This window comes from Lagopus muta, chromosome 7 (assembly GCF_023343835.1).
Source record: "Lagopus muta isolate bLagMut1 chromosome 7, bLagMut1 primary, whole genome shotgun sequence".
In the NCBI taxonomy this organism is placed as follows: Eukaryota; Metazoa; Chordata; class Aves; order Galliformes; family Phasianidae; genus Lagopus; species Lagopus muta.
The window spans coordinates 22,507,406-22,532,264 of NC_064439.1; the positions used below are offsets into that span (position 1 = coordinate 22,507,406).

General features: G+C 36.1%; 1 protein-coding gene across 4 annotated transcripts in view; it reads left to right on the forward strand.

The window, feature by feature from the left end:
• The window catches only part of ANKIB1 (ankyrin repeat and IBR domain containing 1), an 87,693-nt gene that overhangs the window by 52,783 nt on the left and 10,051 nt on the right, over window positions 1-24,859 (forward strand). For all 4 annotated transcript variants that reach the window (XM_048950338.1, XM_048950336.1, XM_048950339.1 and 1 more), the window contains exons 5-15: window positions 2,672-2,789; window positions 5,799-6,007; window positions 8,252-8,340; window positions 9,886-10,030; window positions 11,439-11,605; window positions 15,300-15,388; window positions 16,351-16,481; window positions 22,153-22,287; window positions 22,827-22,913; window positions 23,021-23,087; window positions 23,476-23,621. In XM_048950338.1, coding sequence (XP_048806295.1) covers window positions 2,672-2,789; window positions 5,799-6,007; window positions 8,252-8,340; window positions 9,886-10,030; window positions 11,439-11,605; window positions 15,300-15,388; window positions 16,351-16,481; window positions 22,153-22,287; window positions 22,827-22,913; window positions 23,021-23,087; window positions 23,476-23,621 — 1,383 coding nt within the window. The remainder of the gene's footprint in view (window positions 1-2,671; window positions 2,790-5,798; window positions 6,008-8,251; window positions 8,341-9,885; window positions 10,031-11,438; window positions 11,606-15,299; window positions 15,389-16,350; window positions 16,482-22,152; window positions 22,288-22,826; window positions 22,914-23,020; window positions 23,088-23,475; window positions 23,622-24,859) is intronic.

Genomic DNA, 24,859 nt, shown 5'->3' on the forward strand with positions numbered 1-24,859 from the left:
TTTTTCATAGCAAATATCAATAAAGAGCTCCTCCACAAATTAATGTTAAAAGAGGTCTCTGAGTGTCACAAGCTGGAAACAAAATCATTTACAGTGCACGGCAATGCAGAAATAAGTAATGCATTTCTAAAGTAGCTAAAAAAGCATTTTTTGTTTTACATAAAGAATATTCATCTTTATAACTAAAGGTTGTGTCTTTACACATATCTGCAAGACTTTGTGTTGTAGACTTGAACATTTTTATGAGTTTTAATTGTATGAAGTCTTTGCTCTGAAATTTCCAAATTAAGCTACTGAAGCGTCAGCCTAAAATTTCCTTTCTTTAGATGACTTCTGTGGGCTCATATACTGTTTTATTTAAAAAAAAAAAGTCTAAAGTTTCAAATACATTCTTTAGAAATGTTTCTCTCACTTAAAAAGACAAAATTATTATACTTAAAAACTGCAGGATCCAAAAATTCCTGCTGGGCTGTATGGAGTGCTCCAGCTGAAATAGTGTAATAGTCTGTACCTCAAGAGAGAGAATTGCCAGGGTTTGACCTAGAACCAATCAGTTCAATATAACTTTGAACTAATGTACTCCCACTACTCCTACTAATGTAGCTGCAGTTCAGGATAAAATACTAGGTCCTAAAATATGCATTTATGTTTCAGATTTAACACAAAAGATATTTCTTTTTGTGATATATGTGTTCTTGAAGAAGTGAGGACTGTTTTGCTGACAAAGCTACTTATTTTACAGTTATAATTCAAAACGCAGTTCAGATTCTGTCAAGATGATTTACTCATTGCTCCAATTTTTCTACAACATATTCATGCAATTATAATCATTGCGGCATCCAGCTGTTTGTATCCTTGTCTCTCTGACGTGTTTTTATAAATGATCTCTTTTGTAAGAAATTAAGTAGGTCAGTCAAATTCCAGCATGCTGTGAATCAAGTGGCCCAGATTTGTTTCTGTTCAAGCATTTAATGTTGAGATTGCCCTTTAATGTATTGTGCATAATTGGCAGTGGTAGTACATACAGAGACTTCCTGGTCTTGGGCAGTCAAGATAAAGACCATGACACTCACAGTCCATTTCTGTTACGTTCTTGCTTTCTCTAAAAGAACAGTGACCCACTGCAAGTTTGTGACAGCGTTATTCTTGTGTCACCAGTATCAAGAAGTTCCTGTTAATACTACTGACTAGCAAAGAGAAGTCACTGAGGAAGTCAGTTATGCTTTTAGATGCGTTTTACAAAGTTTGTCATGATATATAGGAAGCATGTTATGTTTTTAGAGTAGATGTCTCTGAAGAAGAAAAACGTTTAGAAGTCGAGGCTTTACATTTCTTCTCATCCCTTGTGCTTACTGCTTCTGTACAGTATGCTTTTACTTGGATTGCCAGCTTCCAAGGGCAGAATCAGTCTTCTGTTCTGTGTGTTTGCACATGCATTTGCATATTACCTGGCACTGAATGGTCCTGGAATATGATCTGTATAGAATCAGTATATGCACAGTAAATAATAACAATATGTTATTGGTTCCTAAATTGGTAAAGACAGCTGCTGTTTGGTACCCCAATTCCTAATTAGTCCTGAGCACAAATCAGTGTTACCTGCTTTTAATCTTCTGTTTACTTTTATTTATGTAAATTAAACTAGTGCATCTAAGAATAAGTTTTTTACAAAGCCCTTCTGTATCCATTCTCTTTATGTGTCCTCCCACTAATGTTTTTCTGCCTTCTGAGCATTTTCCCAGACCAGAACTAATAAGTATATTACTTACTGTCGTGTTCTGCTTTGTTATTTTTAAAAATGTTTCTGCAAAATACGTGTATGCTTGGCTGGAACTAGTTCAGTGTACTAAAGTTACTTCTTTTTGTCCTTTGATTTTGACTTTTTGTTAATGCTGTAATAAGGGGATGCAAATTCAGACCAGGAAGCAGTTACTTCTGACAGTGTAGTGCTATTGGAGTGTGACCTCTGTTTATCAAGGAGAATTTTGACATCTTGGTCCTCAGCCTCCAACTGCATTTCTGGTCAATCTTATACTGATCTCTCTACTCCTGTGAAAGTGAATATTGTCTCCAAAGACCTGTACCTGATATGTTCATAAACTCACCACTTCTTACTCTCCAGTGTCTCAATATATCCTCCTCCTGATGAATGCAAAGTTAATGCATCTCACTCAGTTTGTGCATAAAGTCAGAGAATCTGTGTGCAACATATACCATCCTGATAACCTGTCTTCCTTGAAGTCCTTATTTCAAATCTAGTCATGCATTCTTGTGCATGTCTCAATATTTGAATTTTAATTACTTCAAAATTCAATAGTATTCGATGGAAATCCAGCTTTTTTGAAAGGGGAATGGGAAGGGAAAAGGAGAATGAGAGAGTTAATATTAGACTAGTTCATCATTTGAATGTGACCTCCAGTTATAATGGAGTACTCTGGAAATACTGTCTTTTGGATTTTGGATTATACAAAAGTCATCCTATAGTACTGCAAAATGAAGTGTTTCTATATAGCTTTGTGTGGTCTTTGGTTTGCACAATAAATAAATTTTGTCATAACTTGTGGCACAGTTGAGATAATTATCAGTAATAGTGTTTTGAATGTTTTTATTTTAATGTAGAATTAGAGGAAACACTGCTAGATGTAAATTATCTTTCTCCTTCTTCTCAAAGCCATACGAGGGGCTTAGACTTCAGGATCTGCGGAGGCTTAAGGATATGCTGATAGTGGAAACTGCTGACATGCTTCAAGCACCACTCTTTACTGCAGAAGCTCTTCTCCGGGCACATGGTAATACAGAACCTTTAAGATTGAGAAAAAACTGCTTTCAGCAAAATCAAAATTACAGTTGTGAGTGTGTTCACTTTTTATTCCCAAGAAAAAGAGAAGTAATAGTTAATCGAATAACAGGATGTCATCCACACAGTGTTTCAGAAAGAAGTACATCTGCAGCATTGAGGCAGACAGGAAAGTTGATAGGGAAGTGATTCAAACTGGGAATACAGGGGAAAATGTTTTAACTTCAGCAGTGTGAAGAAATACAGCTCTTCTACTTTAGTGAGAGACATAGAAGTAGAACTTCCAAGGCTTTATATATTAAAAAAAAAGTTCAAAAAATTCATTTTTCTCATTTTTATTAGACCGTTGGTTGTCTATCATTACGTACTTGTGTATAAAATTGGATGACAAAGTATTTTTCTTTGTTTTTTATCACAGTAAAAGAAGTGTGACTGTTACAGTATTTGGAAATGGCCTTGAGTTTTAATGCATTGGAGTGTATGTCCTTTTTAGGATTTGAATAGCTACTCTTTAAGTGCAGGGCATAGTTTCCTCTTGTATATTGTAACTGCTTTAATGTCAATGGAATCAGTCTGTGGTCTTGTGTGACTGAAGCGGGGGTTGTCAGAATTCAGGGAGCTGACTCCAGACAAAAGCATTTCTCTGAAGCTCAGTGGAAGCTTCAGCCTTTGATTCAGCCATTCAAAACTTACGCTTACTGAAGCATCCACATTGTTACTGTGTGCCAAAGAGACTACTCAGGCAGTTAATGGTTTCCATGCTTATCGCTGTATTGCTGGATTAAGTTTTTGAGCCCTGTTATTTTTGAGTGTTCTCTGTAAAAATAGAAGAGTGGAAAAAATGAAATAAGAAAATACTCTTGCAAACCCACAAAATATGGCTGACTTTTATGAGTAGGCATGGTACCTTACGCTTATCTCCGTTAAATTATTTTCGATAGTTTACATTCCTTTTACCGTAGCATTAAAGCCAACGTGAACTTGTGCCAGTGATTTTCATTGCCAGTGTGATCATTTTTTAAGGCAATCTTTGCAAATGCGTTTTTTAGTGTTAATTGTTCTGGGTATTTATATATACAATATTTGGATGTTACTTTGGGTTCTCAGAAAATGTCATTAGTGCTAAATATTACTAAATGCTGAACTAAGCGAGCAGGCATGTTTTGTGCCCTGCGCACTCAGAAGAGAACGATGACACAACTGTTTGAATTGGCAGCACAGTTCATAGTCAGTCCAGAAGCAGTGAGGTTGGTGTGAAGTGTTCAGAAATGTCTGCCAGCATCTGGTGAGCAGAAACTGAAAGTTGAGAAGAAATCACTTTACATTGCAAAGGTCATTCCACTGATGTTGCCTCCATGAGGTAGCTGTAATTTAATGCAAATAATAATAATGCAATAATGCAAATGTGTGGTGAAAAACACACAGACTTCTGCAAGTCATGAGAATGTCAGCTATTTTGCCTGTAGCTGTGGTCATATGCTGGAAATTATTCAAACAAAATTTCTTTTTTTTGAAAATGGAGAAGTGGTTCAGCCTAGTAAAAGGAGTAATTGTGCTATTTACAAGGCATGAGACAATTGGGAAACGCCAAATACCAAACTGCAGTGTTTTTGCATTTTATCTTGAACTTCATAGAGGAATAACATGATGTCTTAATTCACACCTAAGGTGTGAAAAGCATTTTTTAAATTTTTGGGAAGATTATTCTTATGTACTACTTTTAGTAGATTAAAGATGTAATATTTAATCCATCTAACTTGCTGTCCTTTGTCATACAACTGTATCAATTTAGGAATTAAGTGTGTATTTTGGAAGGTTTAAGAACTTCTCAATTTTTCCATATGTGTTTTTTCAACATTGTTCCTGTTTCTCTTCTATTTCATACTAAAGTAATTGATTTCAGGATAAAAGAGAGGCAATTCAGCAAATATAACTATTTTACTTAATATTTTATTAAGTATATATTTATATACAAATATAATATTTTACTTGCACTCATAATTTAGTAAAGAGAACACAGTGGGAACCATTTAGTAGCATGTCTTAACCCTGGCTAATTTTAACAATGCACTATAAAGGAACTCAAGAAAACTTGGGGCAAATTTCACCTATATGTTAGCATCAGCATGCTTCCCTCTCAAAGTCTATATAGCCAAGATAACATGCAAAATGCTAACATTTGTAATGGCTCAAATTTGTATATGTTGAGGCACCATGGCTTCAAACAAATTAAAGGAAATTAACTCAGGGTGTGGTTTAGCTTACATAAGTTAGCATCTGATCAGTATATCCTATCCAGATCAAGGGTATTTTCTTATTAGGAAGGAGGGAGCAATCATTATTTCACAGTGGTGATATTTTTACTAAGGTCAGTGCTAAGAATACATGTCTTTTATTTCAATTTTAACAGCATAGAAATACTATTTATTTTCTCCTGTGTATATTACAGAATTCAATAAAAGCAACGTAGATCCTTTGGTTAATAAAGATTAGTTTCCTATATGAGTACCTAAGATTAAAAAAAAATGAACAAACAAAACCAACTTTAAAAGATTTATTTAAGTGATAGGAAAAAATGGAAAATCTCTGTTTCCTCTTGAAATTCTATTTCATCAGATCTGTGAGTATTGTATGTGGCTTAAAATTCAAATCAGTTTAGGCATTTTATATATTTATATTAAAATGAGAACTTTTAGTTATTTTTCATCGGAAAAAAATACTGTTTATAAGATAACTTGGTATAAATCTTAGGAACAAGAAACTAAAAATATTTCAAACAATAATTATGAAAGATCTGTATTAGTTTTAAGGTAGTGTTTCTTTCACTAGTTCCTTTTTTGTAACTAAGTGGGAAAATTCGCATCTACATTTACTTAATTGTATTTACTTGTTTCTAATTTTTTTAGTGTAGCACATACATATTGTTTTATGGATGCAGTTACAGAATAGATTTCAAGCATCATCAGCTGCATAATTTCCTGTGTCTGTATATTTATTGAAGACTGGGACAGGGAGAAGTTGCTCGAGGCATGGATGTCTAATCCAGAGAACTGCTGCCAGCGCTCGGGGGTTCAGATGCCCACTCCCCCTCCAAGTGGGTACAACGCGTGGGATACGCTGCCTTCTCCACGAACTCCCCGCACTACTCGCTCCTCTGTAACTTCCCCTGATGAAATCAGCCCGTCACCAGGAGACATCGAGACAGCTGTGGTAGGTGTATAAATAGATCTGAAACTACCAGGATAGAAGAGCCTGGATCTAAACATAAACACCTACATGGACAGGCATGCCACATTGTTCTCTCATTTGGAAAATAAGTTTGCACAGATGCAAAGCCTTTTTCTTTCCAAAAGTGTGAACAAAGAAATTTGCACTTTAAACATTCTGTATAATAGCACAATTGAGCACGTGGCTAATGTAAGGACACTTTTTTCACCTAGCCTGACAAAGTAGGATTTTATCCAGATACAGTCACGTCACTACATTTAGCTCTTTCAAGATTCACATCTCATACTTCTCAAGATATTCGCTTTCACTGTATCCATTTTCCTGAAGATACCCAATGCTGCAAACCCTGCCTTCTGAAATTTTTTTCTTTGGAAAACAAAATTCTCTTTGTCTGCATTCTGAAATGTCAGCCCCCACAAGTGTACTGTAAGCTTATAATTACTTTTACTATGTGTGGGCTGCATCAAGCAGTTTAGAAGGCTGTTGCAAATTTGAAATATGAAAGTGCCTTTCACTAAAATCAGTGTGGTTCTTTTGAAAGACAGAGTTCTCTTTTTAATAATCCACAGCTGCAACATTATAAAACCTTTGTTCCATGATCTAAGCATTTTTTTCTAGAATATTATATGAAGCCTTGCAAATGGACCATCCCTGGATCTCATAATAAAATAAAAAATTGTGTTCCTGCATGTAAACATTTTATTTCTTTAATTGTAAAATGTTGACAAAGGAACTGTATGGAGTAATGTTATCCTACTCTTACTTATATTAGCAGTGAAATGTTGTGCAGGAACATTTCCCTAATTAAAATGTGTAACTAAAGACTGCATGTGTTCAGTCATATGTTGTGTTGTTTTTATTGTCGTTTATGGTCCAGCAGTGCAGGCTGGATAGTGACTGCAGTTCTAGGTCTTACATATCTAAATCCAAATCCAGATTTATACATTCAGTAATTCCAATTGTTAAAAATCTTGCAAGAAGCTTTTAAAATAGTATTTTGAAAATGTTGATTATGAAACGATACTTATTTCTCTAAAGTTGCACATACTGGCAGACAAATGAAAAATAAAAGTAGGTAAAATGAAAACACATATTATAATGCTCCTTTCAGCTTTTGCATTTACATCCTATTAAAACTGTTCCAGTACATGTTCTACACTTGATATTCTGAACTCATCTTCATTAATTTCCTTATTTTAAAGATATGTTTTAGACATAATTGAAAGACATAAAAATTAGTAGACAACAGCTTTGATGTACAGTCAACTTCTAAAATACTGAATTTTGTCAAGACAGTAAGATGATGTGACTGGAACAATAATACATTCCTTCATCAAGTCTTGTACTTTGAGGGCAGCCTTATTTGGCTTGGTTTGGTTTTGTCTTTAAGACAACTATATTTTAAGAGTAACTACAGGTTAATTTTCTTGAAATGCTTTCCTATATTGTAGTATCTAATGTATTGAAAGTTGAAGTAAATTTTAATTGAATCTTTGTTCCAGTGGAAAGAAAATCTGCTTATAGTCTTTCAAGAACATGAAATCTTCATGTCTAACCATAAGCAATAAGTAATGTCACATCTATTTTTAAAATATTTTCAGAGTAAGGGCCTCAGTATTCCGTATATTATTTTTTCTACAGTACTTAGTGGTATAAAATTAAGCAGAGATGTGTACCGTTGGAATGTTTCTCATTGCATCTATTTATTTTGATTGTAAGCCTTAGTGTAATACTTTCCATATTAATCTGGTTTTAATACTTAAAAGTATTTGCTGGTGCTCTTGCACAACTAAATTGTTCCTTTGTAATTTGGAACCAACTGTCTGAGATGACAGAGGCTACAAGAAGCACTTAGGATTTCCAGACTCCATTAACGGCTGCCTATGAATCTCATGAAAACTTCAAGGCCCATTTTCCTCAAGAACTGAGATCTTAGCAATCTGCACAATGAAGCACATGCTGAGCTGGAAGACATGACATAAGGCACCCCAAAATGCGGTGTTTGGATGGGGAAGCACAGAAAAAGAGATATGGAATCTTTCTCATTTCTACTTCTAAGCTATTTCTATAACTTAAATTACTTTTTCTTCTTTCTGGCTGCAGTTAGATTTTTCTCCCTGTTGAGTGCTTTAAAGTTTTGGTGAGGTTTTCCAGCCCAGTATGTCCTGTGAATAATGTGAAAAGCTTTAGGGTATTTCTTAATCTGAAGTATTTTTTCATCTGCAGTGTGACATTTGTATGTGTAATATATCTGTGTTTGAAGACCCAGTGGATATGCCTTGTGGGCATGACTTCTGCAGAGCATGCTGGGAGGCGTAAGTATATACACTTCTACGTATTTTGGGAAACTCATCTTTCCTGTTTTGAACAGGTAAAGATGGAGACATTAAACTGCCTGGGCTTCAACAAACTGCTGTTTTGATGCTATTGAATATTTTATTTGTCATTCAAAATGACCATCAGCTGTTTTAGGCCTTCACGTGAATGACTCGGACTGCTCTTGATTTGCTCACTGTGTGTGTGGTGGTGGCAATGGGCTACATATCTACTATGTTAAGCATGTGCTTAATTCCATTTCTTATTTCAGCACACTGATTTGAGGCATCATAAATCCGTTTCCAGTCAGAAAAGTTATTAAAATACTTTCTTTCATTGAGAGTTAATAGCTGGACTGACTTTATCTTAATTGCTCAGTTAGTGTAATGCTCTCATTACTACGCAATTTAAATCCAAACTATTGTGCTAGTAAAAAGAAACAATTTAGGAATAATGATAGCTGCATGCAGTGCCTTTTTATTCATTTCCTCACTCAAGAGGTTGTGCTAGGCTGTTACCACTGCAGGGTCTTGTTACACAGACGTGTCAGCACGTGCCCTACTGCAGATTAGCCCAATTGATATGAACCCATTCTCCTGTGGTGCAGAGGAACAGTTTCTCTTCACAGTGTTTTAGAAGGCCAGTTTTTTCAATATTCAGAGAATTAATAGTCTTGCTCCAGTTGTTTTGTATGTAGTTATGCAGTAATTTAGAAGTTATGAAGAGATCCCTGGCGAGATATAGTGCTTCTAACTTGAGTACTGGCCTACACATAGCACGATGTGTGCATGCACTCAAAATTATAGTGCAATGTCAGCCAGGTGTTTGTGGTGGCATTGTGGAGAGTGGTTCATCTTCCTGAGCCATACATTTCTGTTACATGGGGAGTAGGCAGAACTGAGTTATCCCATTTTAAGATAAATTTTAAGGCACACAAGTCTTTCTGTCTTAACTATCTAAGGACTCCAGATGACTAACTTACAAATACCTGAGTATTGTATAATACCTGAGATGAGTATTCTCGAGTATTAATTAAACTAAACAGTGCTGTGAGTTATAGTTCAGTTTTCAGCAGGTTTCTGAGCTTCTTGTGTCCTGCATTTCTAGGATTTGGGGACTGCAAAGGTCTCCATTTAGAAATTTGTTTCTGAGAGCAGAACTGCTTTGACCAGCACAGATGAAACATTAATTGCCTATCATTCCTAGATTAATTAAGCTATACATTCCATTTCTTATTTAACTTAGAAGTAATGCTGAGTTTAATTAAACATTTCATAGGAGCCTCTGAGAAATGGCAAGGATAGAAACTACAAACACACAGGGCTATGCGCAGATGATGGCACTTACTTCTGAACCACAATAGTGTTCTCTCTTTTCTTAATTATGCTATTCATCTGTTGTCCTTTGAGGTGACAGGGATACTTCCTATTCCTTGTTTAGAAATTGATTAATTTGAATATATATGAGCATGGTATAAAGTATTAAGGAGCATTTTGATTTTTACTTTTTTTATTCACAAATACTTACTGACACAATTCTGGCAGATTTTTGAATCTGAAAATTCAAGAAGGTGAAGCTCACAACATTTTTTGCCCAGCATATGATTGTTTCCAGCTTGTGCCTGTAGACATCATAGAAAGTGTGGTTTCCAAGGAGATGGACAAAAGATATCTTCAATTTGACATTAAGGTAAATTGTCAAACTGTTCTTGTACTCTTGAGATGTATTTCTTTTTATTAAAAGTACTATACAGCTTCCATGTGAAATGCTGCTGTCTATCTGTAACCTTCCCTGTAGGACTTTATGCACAATGAATTACTGGCTGTCTTGTTTGCCACAATATGGATGTTTGGTTACCACTGAGAAAAATAAGAAAGGATGTTGTATTATTCCTGAAACACAGATATGGTGTTTTCAAAGTGTATTAACTAATGCAGTATTAGTAACATTATTTGATCAATCTAATGTTTGTAAAAGATTATTTGAATCTTTTAATCTGCTAGATTTGTTTGTGTTGGAGGTCTAAAATTGTTAACAGTTTTTAAATGTTTTTTTTATTACTGAGAGTCTAATTCCATTTGTAAGTAGTGCCTATTTCCATCTAAAAATATTAATGCAAGTGAATGACTTAATTTTTTTTCCATTCAATGCTTCATACAATTGATATATATTTATATATGTATGTTTATGTGTGTATGTATGTATAAAGGGAAACCTTGTTTTGATTCTCCCGTTTGACTTTTTATTTGTTTATTTCCATTAACAATCTTATAATTCACGTTTTTTCTTTTGTACTACGTGTAGTAATGAACTAGATAACGTGTTACGTTATGTTATCAGTGGTGGCAGAGTAAGAGAAAGCAAGAAGGGTTTTTTTTCCTTTTACAATGCAATATTTTTGTGTATAACAAGTCTCTTTAATGAAGTCTTACACGATGTGGTAAAGATGAAGTATCTAGGTCTGATTAGCCTTTCACATCTTCATCTTCAAAGTGAGTGGTTAACGGCACCGTTTTGAAGAGAAGTAGTGAAAGTTCTTTGAAGTTTTCCACCTGAACTTTTTAATAAAAGTTTTATGAAAGAAGTCCTGCTACGTTAATTACAAAAGTTTATAGGTAATGTCCTGAGATAGTCCAGTTCTGATTTCAGGTTTATTGCAGATGATTATATTGTGGATTTTGTGTTAATCAGTAAGATTTTAATTGTTTTCAGCAAGAGTCAGTTCTGTTAATGAGCATTGCTAGTGCATATATAGTGGAAATATAGAGTAAGCCATATCACAAAGGAGTTGAATTGCACACATTAATTTTTTGTGTGGGATATAAATCATTTGGATCTTAGCCTAAGTCTGGAGTACTGTCTGAATGCTTTTAATACTGTTTTTTGTTTTGTTTTGTTTTGTTTTTTTGATGGAGATTAAATTATTCCTTTTTAATAACTATTTTTAAAAGCCTATCGAAATCGCTACAGTTGTCATTATGCTTTTTGGCTTTGTTCCTTCAAAGAAAGATTACAATGACAGGTTGTTTTATATCAACGATTAAATATGATCTTCTGTGTTAAAATATTTTCTTTCTTTCTTTCTCTTTTTCTTTAGGCCTTTGTTGAAAATAATCCTGCTATTAAATGGTGTCCTATCCCAGGCTGTGAAAGAGCAGTAAGGCTAACAAGACAAGGATCAAATTCAACAGGATCAGATACGCTTAGCTTCCCTATGCTAAAAGCTCCTGCTGTAGATTGTGGAAAGGGACATCTTTTCTGCTGGTTAGTGCTAGAAAGTATCTATGTCGACACAAATGTATAATCACTGCTATTCCAGGGATTAATAAAAAATTAAAAGTTCTACTTAGCACCAAACGTGCAGCAGCAAAATTTTAGATGGGATGGTATTTGACTTTACTATTCTTGGATTTATTTATTAGCTTTATATGCACAAATATTTCAGTATTCTGAGGCACAGCAAAGCTTTCTTATATTGTCTTATTAATTATTTGTTCTGTTAGATGTAGAACTGTAACATAAACTGCTGTGATTTTCTCATCTGAGGAGGCTGGAGCATCAGCGGAGGGATTTTTGTGTCTGTTCTGGATAGATACATAGGCATACTCTGAATTATAGACAGAAAACAGCAGGCTTTTGCTCATTCAGAATTTTGGTGGAATTACATCAGAAAAGCTTGAGCTGAAATAGAACTTTGAAGGATTTTTTGCTACATACATAACTATTTCTGTTTGCTGGATCACTCCAATCGTTTCACTTTTTCAGTAGTTTTGCTTTATGTTGTTTTCTGTTAAGTCTTAAGATGAATACAAGCTCAAGAAGTGAAAACCATGATATATTTAAAAGATCATCCTTTAAGCTGTCTATATTCAGCAGTTCCAGGGAAATGACAAAAACAGTATCAACAAAAGCAAAAAAAAGTGATAGGATACTTCTCTGAAGTCTGGGGCAAACACTATCCTTGTTCCTTGAGCCTGTCAGACTACTGCAGTGATTTTAGTGACTTCAGATTTTCGCCCTTTCCCCATATGAATGGAAAGGGTGGAGGGATAAGAGGAAAGTAGACATGAGGAACCAACCAGGAAAGTTGTAAAACATAACCTGTTTGGAGAAAATTGTTCACAATTGGTGGAGAACTGGGAAAGAAACAAATTTTGTGAAAACAAAGCAGAAAATGTTTTTATCAGTGAACGTAAAACAAACCTCAGGGATATTCAAAAGAAGGTATTACCCTCTCATCCTTGTTTCTGACAACTGTTGTCCTGACAGAATGTTACATTAGCTTGAAGGTCAGAGCTTGAAACCACTTTGTGTCATACTGTTGCAGTCCTTCAGATATTGTCAGATTCTGCTTCCTTTACACGGGCTAAATTCACCCTCTCTCTAGAATGCCCCTTGAATGTGAAAATGCCCTCCAAGTGCATAATTTTTATGAGAAATACCCTTTTTTTTTTTCTTTTAACAGTTCCTGGTAAAATTTCCTGAAGTCTTGAAAAAAGACCTCATTCTGTTAGTAAAATGTCCAAGAAGGCATTTACAAGGCCTTTTTTTCCTCCATGTGAAGGAAGATTTTCATCAGTGGCAAGAAAGTTTCACCAACAACTGAAGCATTCTGCAATATTAGGAATGAGAACCTTTTGCAGAAGGCAGCCATATTAGTCTCATAGTGCAAAATCCTATATGACAGAATTAGAACAGTTCAGTTGGAAGGGACTTTTAAACATCATCTAGTAACACTGCCAAACCACTTCAGGGCTAACCAAAAGTTAAAGCATGTTATTGAGGCCGTCATACAAATGCTTGTTGAACACTGACAGACAACGAGTCATCACCACCTCACTGTCTGTTCCAGTGTTCGATCATCTTTCTGTAGACAAATTTCTCCTATTGTCTACTCTGAAATCACCCTGGCACAGCTCTACTTCCTCTGGAAAAAAAGAAAATGCATTCTTAGTTGAGTGTGTCTTCATTATCACCATATTCTTGAAGGGATATTGATTTATATCTTTAAAGTTCAATCAGCACATCCCACATTTCATACTTTTGTCAGTTCTGCAAGTTTTTCACAAGTAATCTACAGTTTAGACATTATTGTATCAACTAATATGGCTTTAGTAAGAGATTCTTCAGAATCTCTATATTAGAAAATCCCAACTAAGCTGTAGATAACCATTCGCTGTCATGTACTAAGAACAAGTTATGAGGTTTTGTCAGCATGGAATTTCCATTTTTAGGATCTCTGTCTTTTCTGCTCATTAAAGTAAGGCATTGTAGATGTAGGAATGTTTCTATTAAACACAGGGTTCCTTAGAATGTACTAGTTTTTCATTACCCACTACTTAATAGCACCTTCGACAGAATCTAACCAGCTCTGACAAACAGAAAATTCCATTCCTTTTCAAAAAATCATTCTGAGATTTTTAAATGTAGTTCAGATGAAGATAGTACACAAATACTACATCTGTGTATTAGCAGATCCTATATATTAGAACCTCTTAATGCTGTACAAGAAGCATATGGAATTGTAGCAAGGGGACACGTATGGAAAGTAGTAAGCACTGCAGACTTAGTTTTGCATCATCAGTCCTCTTTCATTTTATCCTGGATGGAAACAAGGGGCAAAGTGTATTTTGTAGGAAAGATATGTTTTCAGGTACACTGGGAAAGCTGATTCTAAGCTGCAACTATTTTGCTGTTTTGATTCACATCAATTTCATTATATGATATAAACATTATCAGGAGAAAAGAAAAATCAAGAAATGCTTCTTGGACAATGCTTTCAGTCCTTCCATGAATTTTCTCTTGTTGAAACTTGCTGCAAGTTCATTAAATATGTGCCATACCTTCAAATAAATCATCCTGCTAACTGTTGAGGAAGGCAGTCTGGGGAGGCTGAACTGTTAGTTGTCACAACCATTTGGTGTTACTTCCTTTCAGTCTGTGCTGTCATGGAGTCCATCCGAAATACAACTTTGTTTCATAAAAAGTTGTAGGATCAATAGGCTCATCATTCTTACTCAGTAAAATGGCATCTTCAGATAAGAACTCTTGGTCTGGGATAAGCTGAGGAAAGACTTTTTGAAAGAAGTTATTCTAACTTCCTTCTGTGAGTACAATGTATGCATATTCATGTGTATGCATCTTTAAAAATCCCATTCTGGTTCATACTGAAAAAAGCAAGAGTGAAGCCTTCTGAGATCTGTTTCTGCAGGTTCTAGTGGGAAAGAAAAAAGGCTCAGCACAATGGGAACTGCCTCTCAGAGACACAAATCTGCCTTTTATATTCTCAGAAACTCAGAAATATTGCCAAGAAGACTGAATTACACCAGGGAGCTTAGTATCTTATTGTCTCCTTCTGTAGTGAGTTTAAGCTTGTATTATAGCAGACTGTCTTAGTCTCAGCTAGGATGGAAATGTTTTCTTCAGTGTGTGGTATGATGCTATGTTTTGATTCTAGGAGAATAACAAGCTTGATAACACAGTTATGTTTATAATTGTTGCTAAGCAGTGTTGTACAGAGCCGAGGCCATTGTTATGTAGTGACTGATACCTTTAAAGCTAGTAGTAACCTCAAGAGAAGCTCATTTCTCTACTGTGTCATGGAAAGTACCTTCCATTTCATTTGGAGACTAATGAAAAGCGTAAAAATTCATAAACTCTTAAAAAACGAAATGGATTGGATCTTGTTCTAGATTGAATTGGTACATTTAATTATACATAAAATGCATTTCAGGTATAGCAAACTACCTAGTTTTTGTTTTACAAGAAGTTTAAATTTAGCTTTATCACAGAAACTGTAGTAAGAGATCTAAGAATATTTTAAAATAGTAGTATTACTTTTTATCTTTTTGATTTGATGTGATATGTTTCCATGTCTTGTAGTGTGAAGCAATTTCAAAGCAACAATTCAATTTTAACTCTAAATAAGTAGTTATTGTGTATATATCTTAATGTTCAGGGAATGTCTTGGTGAAGCACATGAACCTTGTGACTGCCAAACCTGGAAGGATTGGCTACAGAAAATATCTGAAATGAAGCCAGAAGAACGTAAGTCTTACTTTTTGCTTTATTATTTCATTGTCATCTTTTATTTTTAAAGGGAATTTTTAGTTGCATTAATTAAAACTTTACATTGGTTGAAAAATAAAGAAGAGGAAGAAAAACAAGCCACTGAGTGATGAGCAACTTCATGTTTAATTGCATGTGTAGTTATGGTAGACATATGTAGTAATGGTAGACTGTTATCCTGAAACCATTCCTACCGGTTCCCTCATAAATCTGCATATGGTTCAGAGAGATGAAACTCTTCTCCCTTCCTTTTACAGCCTTCCTTCATTTTTTTTTCATGAAGATAACTTATGTTTTCTAGGCAAAAAATCTTAATCTTAAATATTTAAATCTTAAAATCCTTGTCCTAGTCTGCACTTCTGTTTAATTGTATTCATACCGTTGTTTGCGTACTTTAGAAATGTTTAAAAGCAACAGGTAATAATAATAGTAATGTTGACTGTAAATTGCAAGAGAATTATGTAGAATGGCTTCCTGGTAAATAACTCCTGGAGGTCAACTAACAATGTCTGGGTTTACATAGGACAGGCAGAAACAAACAACAAAAAAAAACGTTTACTCAAATAAACACTAACTTAACTTGGTTACAACAATTCAGAGCCTTTCCATTATGTCATAGATTATTCTAGAAAATGTTATAGACTCGAAATGCACCATGCTGAGTCAAACATCAATTTTTAAATATATATTTTAATAATCTATGTATTATGTATGCCATAGACTACAATATACAGAAGTAATTTGTGTACTTTATACGTATTTGTATATGTGTACATATACATATAGTATGTTAAGTACGTATAATGAAGAATTACAATATTCTGTCAAGGAATAGGTAAACACATATCTTTCCTAATCTGATTTTCACAAAAGATTAAACAAGTAAAATTTCAGCTTCTCTGTTTTCACATGGTCCACATCCTCCTGTCACGTTCGTGAAGTTGTGGGAGTTAGTGAGGCATATGAAGATGCTGCCAACTGCCTGTGGTTACTAACTAACTCCAAACCATGCGCCAACTGCAAATCTCCAATTCAGAAGAATGAGGGCTGCAACCACATGCAATGTGCGAAGGTAAGAAAGACCTTTCATACAATTTGTTGTGAATTCAGGTAACGTAATTTAGGTTGTGTCATATGTACATTTCAGGAGCACAAAAGTCCAAACGTTTTGAAATGTCAGGCCTAAGATCTAATGGAATCTGTTTCAAAAATTAGGTAATCTGCAAATAATGGGTTACATGTATATAGAAGATGTTTCATATTTAGTGAAGTTTATTTGGCTGGTAAGTGTACAGTGTAATTATCAAGATTTCCTAAACAGCTCACAGTTCTTGGCAATACAGTATGAAATTTAGGGGAACAGAATCCTTGGTAGTTTAACCATCATTAATAATGTAGAAGAGAATGAACAGAGGGTCAATACTGGGGCCTGTCCTGTTCAATATCTTTACTGATGATCTGAATGAGAGTATTCAGTGCACCCTTCAGTAAGTTTGTAGATGACACTAAGTTGGGAGGAAGTGTTGATCTGCTCAGGGGTAGGAAGGCCCTGTGGAGGGACCTGGACAGGCTGGATAGCTGGGTTCAACAAGTCCAGGTGTCACAACGACCCCAGGCAATGCTACAGGCTTGGAGCAAGATGGCTGGAAGACTGTAGAGGAAACAGACCTGGTATATTGGTTGATGCTTGGCTGAACATGACCCGAGCCCAGTTGGCCAAGAAGGACAACGAAGCCGGTGATGGGTCTGGAGCACAAGTCTTACGGGGAACTGCTGAGGGAACTGGGATTGCTCACTCTGGAGAAGAAGAGGTTCAGGGGTGACCTTATCACTCTCTACAGCTACCCAAAGGGGGGTTGTGGTGTGGTAGGAGTCAGCCTCTTCTCCCATGTAACTGGCAACAGGACTAGAGGGAATGGCCTCAAATTGCACCAGGGGAGATTCAGGTTGGATGTTAGGGAATACTTCTTCCCCAAGAATGGTCAGGTGCTGGAACGGGCTGCCCAGAGAGGTGGTGGAGTCACCATCCCTGGAGGTGTTCAAGAAATGTTCAGATATTGTACTGAGGGACATGGTTTCGTAGGAAACATTGGTGATAGGTGGACAGTTGGACAGGATGATTTTCCACCTTGGTGATTCTATGATTCTATAATATTTTCAGTTACCAGAAGATGGTACTTTTTAAGGATTTGTAAGGTTTAATGAACGCTTTGCCTTATTGCATTTTTCTTTTGCGTTATTTCTCTATATAGCAACAAAACAGAGAAATTTGAATGGGAAACTGTAAACATTAATTAAACAGTAGGAATGAAAAGACAGGAAACAGTAATTCCAAAACAAACTAATTAGTGACAGCAGCCAAAAAATTAGTCATGAGTTTGCACTATGCTACTAAAATAGAATATTTCTTGCCAGCAGTTCAGTAGCATTTGAGAACACTTTCAAACCAGTTAAAAATGGCATATTTAGCGTACTTATGTCTCTTTGAGGATGATCATTAAAAATGAGAAAGTTGCACATATATAACATAATTGTCTTCCAATAAAAAACTGAGAGGTTTAGCAGTGGAGACTAGTACATTCTTCTGGATATGTCTCAATCTACATTGATATCCAGATCTTATTTTCTTTATATTATCATTACGTATTCTGTTTGTGAAGATTGGGTTGTTGATTTTTTTTGGTGGTGTTTGTTTGTTTGTTTGGAAGTAGTTTGGCAACCAAGAGTAGATTCTCTTCCACTTCAGTTTATGCCAGTTTTGCTGTTCTTTTTTTCCTTTTTAAATGATTTTTAAAGGAGTTCATAAATTCCATAGTGATAAGAAATGTAATAAGATGTGCTGTTCAGCACAATTTGAAAATTTCCAGACTGTAAACAGAGTTAAGAGCATTTGAAATAGTTATTTGCAGAATAATTATATTGGTGACAGTGTGGAAACAATTCATATATGGGATGTAGAATCATGGATCATTAAGGTTGGGAAAGATCCTTGTGATCAAGTCCAACTATTGCATAAAGCTATGACATTCACTATCTGCCTACATGCCACATCTACACCTTTCTTAAATATCTCCAGGAGTATGGATGCCACCACTTCCCTGTACAGTCTGTTCCAATACCTAACACCCTTTCCATGAAGAAATTCTTCCTCATGTCCAATCTATACCTCCCCTTGCTCAACTCGAGTCTGTTGTCATGTGTCCAGTCACTTGTCACCTGAGAAAACAGGCCAACACTCTTCTCACTGCAACATCCTTTCTGGTAGCAGTGGAGAGCAGTGAAGTCGCCCCTCAGCATCCTCTTCTCTAGTTTAAACAGCTCTCAGCTAATCCCTTCACTAGTTTAATCACTTTTCTCTCAGTGTGTTCCAGCAAATCAATGTTCTCCTTGTACTTAGGGCCACAGGCCCAAAACTGAACGCGGTACTCAGGCTGAGTCTCACTAGAGCTGAGCAGGAAGGGCCAACCCCTTCCCTGGTCCTGCTAACCACACCACTGATATAAACCAGGATGCTATTGTCTTTGTCAGCCACTTGGGCATGCTGCCAGCTCATGTTCAGCCAATGTAACAAAATGTTCAGGATGTAACAAAACCTCTTCAGTTATTTGACAGCTGTTGTGTCACTGAGCTAATCTCAATAGAATCAAAGTATGGTTTAGGGCTTGAGGAGGCTTCAGCCACTAACTTCTGAAGAGTATAGATAATTTAATTTAGTACCATTCTGCAGTGCTGGCTGACAACCACAGTTCTATTCCTCTTTGATGTTGTTCCTTATAAACAGCTTAAACTGTCCCTAAAACAGTCAGCTTCCTTTTGTGATGGAGAAACCTCTGCAAACAGAAGCTGCCTCTCCTCAGCCTTGTGAGGAGGGAAAAGAATGGTATCCTCAGGATCATCACAGGGCTCAGATGCAAGGTACAGAGGACACCTCGCTTGTCCCTTCCTAAAGTAAGGATGTGTTCCAAAGCTTCAGCCTTTGCTGCAGTAAGTTCTGCTGAAGCCTACTGTGTAGTGAGTAGAGAATTGCAAGTGCTTCTTGTCAGCTAGCATGTACCTGGGTGTAGAGGATGCACTTTAGTCATAGAATCACATTTCTGTATTTAAGCAGGCACTGTTCTGTTTTACGAGCTTGGTTTCTAAGGCAACAAGGCTCGTGCATTCCCCCTGTCTCTCACTCCCCTAATTCTAGTAGTTTTCTTACCTTCTGGGTACTTTGAACTAGATACAGGAAAGAGTTCATAGATACTAGTTTACTGCAGATTTCATGACATTGGGTAGTTGTATTGTGCAGAGACTTAATTTGTACTGCCACCAAGGGAGAGGCTAAAATACCTATTCAGCAGTTACCTGCTCAGCTATTGCCTCTCCTGCTTGGTTCAGGCAGCAAACATGTCATTTGTAAAGCCTAGCCTGTGCAGCATCACGGACAGCTCACCATAAAGGCAAGTAAAGCAGAGTCTTCAGGTTTTAGGAGATGTAACTAAACTTCAAACAGATGGACATGTTTTTGAATATTTAATGAGAGTAAGTTATTAGAGAAGGGTCCTGGAACAGTGGGTGAGTCTTGGTTTATTGAGGAAGCTTTTCAAGATGTGCAAGATTAGAGGATGCATATGGTGAAGTGATAATGAAGGGAGATAATTTGGGAAAGGTGGTATTATTGCAGTGGGAACATATATACATAAATTAATAGGAAATTAAGCTTTAGTAGTTGTGTTGCTTGCAACTTATTTCATAATCTTTTTTTATATAATGCAACTTTTTATTATGTTTTGAGCATTTCTGAATAATAGACAATTCAGTGATAGACTCTTAAGATTTTTGTGCACAGCTACTCTTCTACTTAATTCTCAGCACTCATCTTACCATTTTGTAAAAGCAAGCACCTTCCAAAAAAATTTAAGAACAGAGAAGGTGCAGCGCAATAGCAGAAATACCTTTGTCTGCATTGCTTTTTAGAAGAAAGTCAATGTCACATGTGAGACAAAATTAGCAAGAGTGTAATGCAGAAATTGTAATATATGTAATTGAATGGAGTCACTACTTATGAACACATCTGGTATGGACTAGATATTTCTGGAAAGGTTAAACTTACAGAAGAGAAGAAAAATGTGGTTTAATTTATTGAATTCCAGTAATAATATTAATGGCTTCTTACTACTTCACATTAATTTTTGCTTCAGTTTTTCAGGATTTTTCTTTGTCCATCAGTAAAACAGATTAAATGAATAGGATGACCAAGTCATAGTTTTCTGCCCATCCATTTCTAGACAGCTTCCGGTTATTTTGAAATAACCCAGCTGAGAATTCAGTGCTGAGTTGAGAATAATAGCTCAATCTTCTCTGTTGAAAAGAAGTCTGGATATGACAGGTCTCCTTGTAATCTGTTACCTGTTTTAAAAGCTTTCTGCTCAGTAAACGCAGAAGAGGCCTAACTTGAAATCATTATTGAAAGTTCTGTTTTTACTTGCTTGCTTTAGTAGTTGCTATTACTATTACTGTTTTGCATTAGGAACACCACATGACCAAAATATTGGTAATTACATTTTTTTAATTGCTATTAGGAAACAAGAGCGTAAACGCGTATTGCTGAGCTGTTCAGCCCGCTCAGCACTGTCCTTGTGATAGGACAAGAGGAAATAATTTCGAACTAAAAGAGGGGAGATTTAGACTGGATATAAGGAAGAAGCTTTTTATAATAAGGGTGGTGAAGCACTGAAGCAGGACGCCCAGAGAGGTGGTGGATGCCCCTATGTCTTCATGGAGACATTCAAGGTCAGGTTGGACAGGGCACTGAGCACCTGATCTAGCTGTAGGTGTCCCTGTTCATTGCAGGAGAGTTGGACCAGATGACCTTTAAAGCTCCCTTCCAACTCAAACAGTTCAATGATTGTACAATTAGTGAAGACACAGCTTTCACTTGAGCTTTCTGTTTTCTTTAGGCTTATGTTCTTTGTTATTTCTTAGGTGCAATTAGTTGGGCACTTCAAAGGTTTTGCATGCTCTTTCTACATTACAGCAAATATTAAGTCATAGTATTTCTTTCACATTCATTCCACTACAATGATACCAGCAGGGTTGCAGCTGGGAACAGATTTCAGAAGCACATCTCTTGAATTACTGGTAATGGTCATTGTGCAAACATACTAGGATTGAGTGAGAAACTGTTCTTCTCCATCAAGAGAATATTCAGGATACTGAAAAGCACTTTTCCAAACTGGAAAAAGCAACAAAAGAAAATGCAGATAAGATCAGTAGAATTGCATTTACAGAACTGAAATATTTTGTTTTGAGTGCTTTACAGATAAGTCACGCTCATGTGTAAACTATTAGTTTCATTTTATTGACTGAGAAATTAAGCTTTCTGATAATTCCACTTTTTAAGTTTTGTTAAAATTCACCCTTTCTCATTAGCAGTTTCAGTGTTACTGTTTAAAAAAGCAAACAAACAAACAAACAAACAAAACAGATCTAATGAGCTCTATCATTTGATTTATTTCATACACTTGCAGCTTAACTTGTAGCTTACACATGACCTTTTGATTCGGTGAACAAAAATTCTGACTCTCATGATTTGATAACCATGATCTTCTATAATACGTGAAATAGGAAAAAGGCTCCACAACAGTTCTGTTTAGACCACAAGTATTATGGTCCCAGAATGGTGCTAGTTTTTCTTAACTGCATACCTACAATGTATCAGCTTCTTTCTTTTTGTCTTGTTTTTTGTGTTTTCTCTGAAGTGCAAGTATGATTTTTGCTGGATATGCTTAGAAGAATGGAAAAAGCACAGCTCTTCTACAGGAGGATACTACAGATGTACTCGCTATGAGGTTATTCAGCATGTAGAGGAACAGTCCAAAGAGATGACAGTAGAGGTAACAAAAATGTCTGCTTGCATAGTAGTACTAAGGCTGCAATTTGGTGCTTAGGGTAAGTTCAATCAAAATTCTTCCCAACCGAGGTTTTAAAAGAGAAAATATAACCTTAAAAATAAGCAAAGGACAGAAAGAAAACATGCTTATTTGTGGATAGAAGCATAAGATTTAGTTCTTCATCTGTCTTTGCTGACAGCCACTGGTTGACTTAGACTAGTTGATTTACTTTCCTTTGTCGTGGTTTCCTTTTCTGAAATGGGTGTGGTGGTACTCTCTGTGCATTTCAGAAGACATGTTTTAATTTTGGCATTTGAAAGTCTGCTTAAAAATAGTGTGCACACAGTACATTAACTCTAGTTAGAGTATTTTCAGGCTTGGACATTCAAAACTTACATTTGTCTTTTTGTGCATAGCACCTGTCAGCATTGTGTATAATGCTTCACATTTGGTGGGAATATAAACAGTTATGAGATTGTAGCCAACAATAATTGTTAAATTAAACCATTAAATTTGTCCTGGTTTGTATTCTTCTTTTCCAGGCTGAAAAGAAGCATAGGAGATTTCAAGAACTGGATAGGTTTATGCACTATTACACAAGGTTTAAGAACCATGAACTTAGCTACCAGGTATGGGACAAACCATATTTATTCATTCTTGTTTACATTTCATCCATTAAAAAAAAAAAAAGCATAATGTATTTTATTCGTTCTTACTTGTTCTTTACATGTTCTAGTTAGAACAGCGCCTTCTAAAAACAGCCAAAGAAAAGATGGAGCAGCTGAGTAAAGCTCTCAGTGGAAGTAAGTAGAACTTGTTAGTATTTGCTATGAACTGTGAATTTGATTTGAAATCAAATGTGTTATAGCTACACCTTTTATTTTGAATAGAGCTCACATCAGTCTGTTGTGTGATGTGATCCCTCCGGAACTAGAATTCATAAGCAGTGGATGAAAGCTAAATGTACAGTAAAATCTTACATATTTCACACAGAGGAAATGGCACTTATAAGAGAGAAGCTAATATTCTGTGTTCACTTCTTATAGTAAGAAGACTGTACACTCACTGAGAACCTGCTGCTGTGCTGCTGGAGTTTAGCTGATGTGCACATTTTTGGTGGAAAACTCTTACACTAAAAGAAATGCTGACATCAGCAGGAGAATATTTTCACAGTGTTTTATTATCTTACAGCTGAGGGAGGCTGTCCTGATACCACATTCATTGAAGATGCAGTACAGGAGCTTCTGAAAACTCGACGCATTCTCAAGTGTTCTTATCCATATGGATTCTTTTTGGAGCCTAAAAGCACAAAGAAAGAAATATTTGAACTTATGCAGGTAATACATGCATATAGCTTGCTTTTCTAATATTACATTTTTTGTAGTATTAGTTATCAGTGTCGTGTGTCTACTTTTGTAGTGCAAAACTGATACTTCATATTTGTAACCAAGTCTGAGTAAGACATGGATTTTTAACACTATGGCACAATAGCATTTAGTTCAATTTTAGAATGAATGAAAAACAACACTTTACTGCAGAACCAAAGAGTAAGGACAGGTGGAAAGGGAAAAAAAAAAAAGAAAATTATTGCTGCTAACCAACCTCCTTTTAGCTAAGTTGTAATTTTGAGCAACCTTTGTAGCCCAAATCTGGAAGCAGCCCTCTCCAAAAAGCAGCAAATAGAAACACTTGCATCAGTGCTTTCCATACTGCAGAGGAGGCTTGGACAAGGAGAAGGGATTAATTGGTGGTGGTGGGGTGGAACTTCTATTAAGTTGTTTTTTCTCCTTATGTAGCTCCTATTTCCTGTCTTGGCGTGATGATGTGTCTGATGAGTGGGTGCAGGCACAGCTGGGAGAGTACATGGGTAGTAGTGACATCAGCTGCAGGGGCTGCTGCTGCTTTCCTTTCCTTTAGGATCCCCAAAGATGGCCAGTGTGTATATGTGTGCAGGGAAGCCCTACGGCAAGCTGGAGGAAAGGAACATTTAGATCAATAAAGGCATAGGCAAGATATTTGGAGACCGCAAATGGCTTGTTACACTTGGAATAACTCGGCAACTGAAATTCAGAGAGCAGGAGTTTGAGTGGCTGCACGTATGGGTTAGTGTTGGAGCCAGGACACAAATGACTGTGGACAAGCTGAGGCAGGTGATAAAACTTCAGTTCTTACAGAGCAGGCTTCCAGGCATGCACTGACGACTTTGGTCTTGCTTAGTCATTCTCCACCTCAGAGTCTTTAGTGATGAATCAAAACTGTTGTTTCAAACAAGATAGTGAACACCAAATTAAAAAATGACTCTTGTCTCTGCTAAGTTTAAATAAAAGAAGAAAGAACAGACTGCCAGAAAAAAACAACACAGGTCATCTTGCTAAATAAGCTGTAATTTCAATAGCTTTAATAATTATATGAGAGCTGATGAGACTCCTGTCTGGATGTTATTTTCAGAAGAAAGGAAATCACTCCGTTCAGTGTTTATGGCGTAGAGCTCCGCCTGATTTCATAGAATCACAAAATCACAAGGTTGGAAACGACCTATAAGATCATCTAGTCCAACCATCTCCTCATCACCACT